Source organism: Melanaphis sacchari, unplaced genomic scaffold (assembly GCF_002803265.2).
Source record: "Melanaphis sacchari strain LSU unplaced genomic scaffold, SCAv2.0 Contig14_pilon_pilon, whole genome shotgun sequence".
NCBI lineage: Eukaryota > Metazoa > Arthropoda > Insecta > Hemiptera > Aphididae > Melanaphis > Melanaphis sacchari.
In genome coordinates, this window is record NW_020270656.1 from 68,328 (window position 1) to 74,327 (window position 6,000).

Sequence of the window (6,000 nt, forward strand, 5' to 3'; positions counted from 1 at the left end):
AATACTTCAGTTTACAAGTAAATGTTGTAAATGCGGATATACATCTTATCAATATACAGCAGACATTCGATTCAAAATATTGTTATAAATATACCAAATGAGTTCGATAATTAGTGAAAAACTAACAATAACCATCTGTTCTTAAACATTCTATTATTCATTCGAAATTTATTTACTTAACAATTTTTAAAATTTATTTTTAGAAGCTAATGAAAATTATAGATAACTAATTATAAACTATGAGTAAAAAATAAAACATTTTTATATATGAAAAATTAAAATTAAAATAAAAAAATTTTTAAGCTATGTATAAGTATATCCGTTAACTTATTATACCTACTTATTTACTTATCTTTACCTAAATGATATGTCATATAAATATATATAAAATGATTGATTACATCAATAACGGATATTAATAATTTTATGTTTTTTAAATTCAACAGGAATCCAAAATGGGGTTCGGTTCTAAAGATGAATGGTGTGGATCCATCGTCAAGTACAGCATGTTTTTGTCAAATTTTGTCATATTCGTAAGTTATACAATATTCATTTTGGTTACAAATTAGAATGATCATTTAAACAAAAACCTAAATTTCTTATTTTCCAACATTTATTAATATTAAAGGTATACTTTACAATAAAATATGCATGTCAAAAATTAAAGATAACATATTTTATATTTTTTTGATAAAAATTCGAAAATTCAAAAAAAAAAAGACAATGTTTTTAATAATTACACACTAAAAAAATATTTTAATTGTTCCAATTTCTAATCACTATTTTATTATGTAATTTAAATAGTAATTTAACGAGAATAAGTTGAAGTTTTAAGTTTAAGACCCACGAAATTTGATAGTACCTACTGTATTACCGTGTAAACATATAATATACACTATAGATATCTACTCATCTTTTAAGCAGAATTATTATTTAACCTTTGTAAAGTAGTTAATTCTATTTAACAAATAGAAATATTTTCACATTATAGTTTAAAAAATAAACATAAATTTGATTGTTTTTATATGTTAACTAAACTAACTGTGTTTAAAAAAAAAAAATTATTTAATTAAATTGCTTTGAAAATTTGAGTTATACTAAAATTGTTAGAAAATATTTAATTATATTCAAATCTGAAGTTAAATATTACCATAAAAACAATAATAATAATTTTTATACTTATCAAATGAATTTTTAACGTATTTTTATCTAAATATCTAATACAATACGTTTCCAATTTCATTCAATTAGAAAATTCATATAATAATAATATACACTTTAATAATTTGTATATACACCATGCTATGTATTGTTACCTTAGACTTTGGACATAGTGAGTATTCAACTATTTAATGTGCATAACTATAGTCAATATTATACATTCAAATTAAAATTAAATTTGTTTGCAGATTGGAGGAATTGTATTGGTGGCCATATCAGTGTATACACTATACGATAAGTCGTTCATCAAAGAGCTTTTGGGCACCAACTTGTTCACAGGAGCAGTGTACATATTAATCGTAGCGGGTATTCTATTGTCACTTCTGTCATTCTTGGGATGTGCCGGCGCTGTAAAAGAAGTCAAGTGCATGCTACTAACGGTATTTAAAGCATTCACATATAATTAAGACGCACACAACTTTTTATTTTCAAATTTATGTGATAATAAGCTATCATAAAGTTTTATTAATTGTATTAGGTGGTTAGTTATAAACGAATATCATCAACCCGTAACCCCATTACTTCTAAAATCACAAATAAGTTTAAAAAAATTAAAAACCATAATTTAAATAATAAATTCTCGTTTGATTAGTTCATTAGTGAATTTTTAGTATATCACATATTTATACATATTACATATACAATTTACATAAATATTTAATACAAGATCTTGTTTCCTACTTAATTTTTAAGAATGTTTAATTTACTGATTACGGTGTATTTAAAGATTGTAATTTATAAATACTTATTAGTAAGTGACAATTTTTGGACGGAATTTAAAGTGTCTGAAAGTTATATAATTTATTAGTTTAACGAATTTATGAATTTTGACCTTCAAAAATAAAAAAAACAACATACCTATTTATGTTAAGATGCATAAAAATTAAAATTAAAATAACCAAAAATATGAGTTACGATCTATTGAGTCTTTAATAAGTCATTAGTACCCAATAATTATTAATGATACATTCATTTTAAAATTATAATCTTAATAATATTTTGTTTTAATTTTTTTTAATAATTTACAATTTATATTTAATGTTAGCATAGGCGTTTAAATAATATACATTTTTGTAGTAAACAAATAATGTTATAGTGTTATATAGTGCACTAACTTTAAACTATATTTCATTTACTCTACAGTATGACTATTAAAAATGTTAAGTATACCAAAGAATAAATAAAACCATTATAAACACTCAAATATCAGAAAACCTAGAAAATAGAACTATAAACAAAAAGTATAGTCATCATGTTTTTGAAGTTTAATTTGTTTCAGTAATTTATCAGTTTAAAATAAGAAAATATTGAGTTTTAGCTACATAGCGATTGTATACATTATAAGTTTATAGATAGCGATAAAAAGTTTCAAGTCACGATCAATAATATTTTTTAAATTACTTACAAAATGACAAAATTGTAATTTTTTGCTTAAATATCCTATATTATTAAAATTTTACCTTGGAATAATCATAAAAAAATTATTAATTTTCTTTTTATTAGATTTCTGTAATAATAAGTATGAAAAACCTAGAAATACATTTTCATGCCTAAGTAATTTAAATTTAAAATTTAATAGTTTTTTAACTATTAAATAATTTACAAAAGTATGTGATTTATAAATTTTGACTTTCAGCTTTATAAACTTATATTATAAATAAAAAATTGTGCTTATTTATTTTCGATGTTTTTAATTTCTATAAAAAGAACTTTTGAATAATTTTGATTTAAATCTTCACACCTTTTGATCAAGATAAAATATAATATATTAAAAACCTATTTAAAACAAAATTAAAACAACTCTAAAATTGCATAATAACTCAAAATTATATTTTAAAAACTTCATTGTATAAATACAATGAAATTATATTTTAAAAATTTCATTGTATAAATACAATGATAAATTAAATAAAAGTAGAATGTTCCCAATTAAAAATGAGTTGTTATAATGCACATTGTCATCAAAGTTTTAACTTAAATCACTCATATAAAATTAATGTTAAATAGCTATTTAATTTCCAGAAAAATAAATAATACAGGAATTTTGTATTATTTTAGAAAAAAATTAAACTTAAGGTATAAAAACAAACAATGTTATGAATATTTATATACAAAACAATTTATATATTTTTGTTACTTTGAGGTAGGTACGTATTTTGTAAAAATTCGAACTTATAAACTTTTCGAGAACTTAGTATAAATTGTTGGAAATAGAAACATTATCAGTAAGTTAAGCTTCCCACTGTTTAAAAATACTCCTATGTTCCCCTGGTATGTGAACATCGTTAAACTAAATGTCAGCACAAATAAATAAAAGTTATATATTATATTATTTTCAACTGTCAACATATTTGTAATTATTAATCGATTTTATTGTATTTTCCTATAGTATTTCATAATTCTGTTCATTATATTCATTGTGATGCTCGTTGGAGGAATATTATGTTACATGTTCCGGCAAAGAGTGCAGACGACTATGCAACAAGAGATGCTCAGGACCATAAGGTTTTACGGCGATGACCGGGCCATAACTAGAGCATGGGACGACCTCCAGGAAGGAGTAAGTCGAGACTGGAAAAACATTGGCAACGTTTTCATGAAAACCGTTTTTGTAAATATATCCTTTTCTCGTTTTAGCTCCACTGTTGTGGCGTTACGGGCTACGATGACTGGAGACAACACAGGATCGGCGGAATCATTCCAAGCAGCTGTTGTCAAGAGATCAACGGAAAGGTAATCCTTAGATGTTATACAGTTTATAACACTGTGTACCGTGTAAATTTGTATAAAATTAACCTTTCAATTATTTAAAAAAAAAAGTAATGTAAAAATGTTGGAGATAATGGACAGTAGTGAGTTGAAGGTTTGCAGAGCTTTCAAAATTATAGATAAATTTTAAAGTGTTTTCAATTTACTTTGAACGTGTATATAAAACGTAACCATCTATTAAAATAATTGTCATTCGTATTTAAGATTGCTACCTACTTAAGTTCAAAATTTTTTTTACCTAAGTAATAATACTTTTAAATTCAAAAAATAATATAATATTGCTGCATTCAACGTGTGATTTGCATTGTGCTTGAAGAAATATTTATTTTTTCTATTTTTTATGCCCTATGATGCATACCTAAGTGTAATGTATAATCATTAGTCTATTACTAATGACTTATTCAACTTTATATGAAATACACTTGTAAAATAATATACCTACCTATGTATCATGATATCGTATAAGTTAGGTTTGGTTGTTTATAATTTAGGTATATAAAAGTTGTATTAACAACTTTTATTATATTTACTAGAAAAAGTTTAAATATTAATTATCTCAGTGTTGCTTTTCATTCGTGATAATACCATTACGAACTTATCAGTCATTAGACTTCTTACTGATTTCATAATAATTACCTATTATTTTATTCAATTATTACTGTCGGTCAATAAACGGAGGTTTATTTAAAAATTAAGTTTGCTTTTCGAGCGGTTTAGGGACATGCACCCATTGGGTCTTAGCCTTCAGTTGTCATAATTATACATCACTAATAACATAATCATCATCAATTTTTATTAGAAACAACCATGCAATCTGAGTTTCCAAGCGAGTCTACAGATATACAATACTGGCTGCCTAAATGTGACCACTGCATTTATGAAAGACCATGCAACTACTGTTGGAACCGTTGGTATAGCTGTGTCACTATTTCTAGTACGTATTAAATATTTTAAAATTTAAACATATAAAACATAAATAATATATATAGGCACAAAGTAACTATGCAATATACATAATTTTTATTATTTCAATTAATACACCACATAGGGGAATGTGTAGCAAACTGGAAATAATCACTTAAAAGTTTCAACAGATAAATTTATTGACAATTTATAACAAACTAGTTTTAAAATTAAGTATTTTTAATCAGTATTAAACTATAATTTTATTTTTTTCTTAGACGCAAATAAATGTATATACTTAGAAATAAAGATAATACTACTACTACTACTACCACTCCTTTATAAGACACAAAAATTATTACTGTTACATTTTTCTTTTTTTCTTTTTCAGTTATTTGGATTGGCATTTTCGTGTGCACTGTTCATGATGATTGTTTAGAATTATAGCTGACATTTAAAGATAAATAAAGAGATCATCGTCTTGGAAAACCATTTTAAAATAGTAATTTAAATAGGAAAAAAAATCATGTAAATTATTTTCAACACGTTTGCCATAAGAATCAAATCACCATCATCGACTATCAGTCAGCAGTAAATATATACACCATATATATTTGTAGTACCGTCGCATATGTGTCGGTGACAAATTTAAAATATTTCAACATTTTGATTTGTATAAAATGTAGATAATTAAGTACATAATATTATATACTATTTAGTTAATTAATTTACTTTAACAACTCAAAAAAAAAAACACAATGGGTATATGACGTAAACATGTATATGTACTACACTATACGTCTTCACCTATACGAGTATAATATGTCATAAACGTGCGCCAAACTCTTTTTTAGGGTATCTGAACAGCACCACGTCCTGTACGTTTTTTAAGCGTTAAATTAAAAATGAATACTAATTACCTAGTTTTTTTAAGTTAATAAAGAAAAAACCTTTTTACTTTACTCGATAAAAGTTAAAACCTTAAACCACACACTATAAATAATAATTAATGCAATGTAATATTATGGTTTAGTATCTTTAGTTATGAGTAACTGTGTGTTGTGTCAAAAGAAAATAATCATTGGATAATGATAATATTATAATATT

At 24.0% G+C, this 6,000-nt stretch overlaps 1 protein-coding gene across 1 annotated transcript in view; it reads left to right on the forward strand.

Moving 5' to 3' along the window:
- LOC112591947 (CD151 antigen) overlaps positions 1-6,000 on the forward strand; it is a 40,803-nt gene extending 34,803 nt beyond the window's left edge. Inside the window, exons 2-7 of the mRNA XM_025335911.1 lie at positions 447-533; positions 1,410-1,601; positions 3,611-3,781; positions 3,859-3,954; positions 4,790-4,924; positions 5,285-6,000. Of these exons, the coding sequence (XP_025191696.1) occupies positions 456-533; positions 1,410-1,601; positions 3,611-3,781; positions 3,859-3,954; positions 4,790-4,924; positions 5,285-5,332 (720 nt within the window). The 5' untranslated portion in view covers positions 447-455 and the 3' untranslated portion in view covers positions 5,333-6,000. The remainder of the gene's footprint in view (positions 1-446; positions 534-1,409; positions 1,602-3,610; positions 3,782-3,858; positions 3,955-4,789; positions 4,925-5,284) is intronic.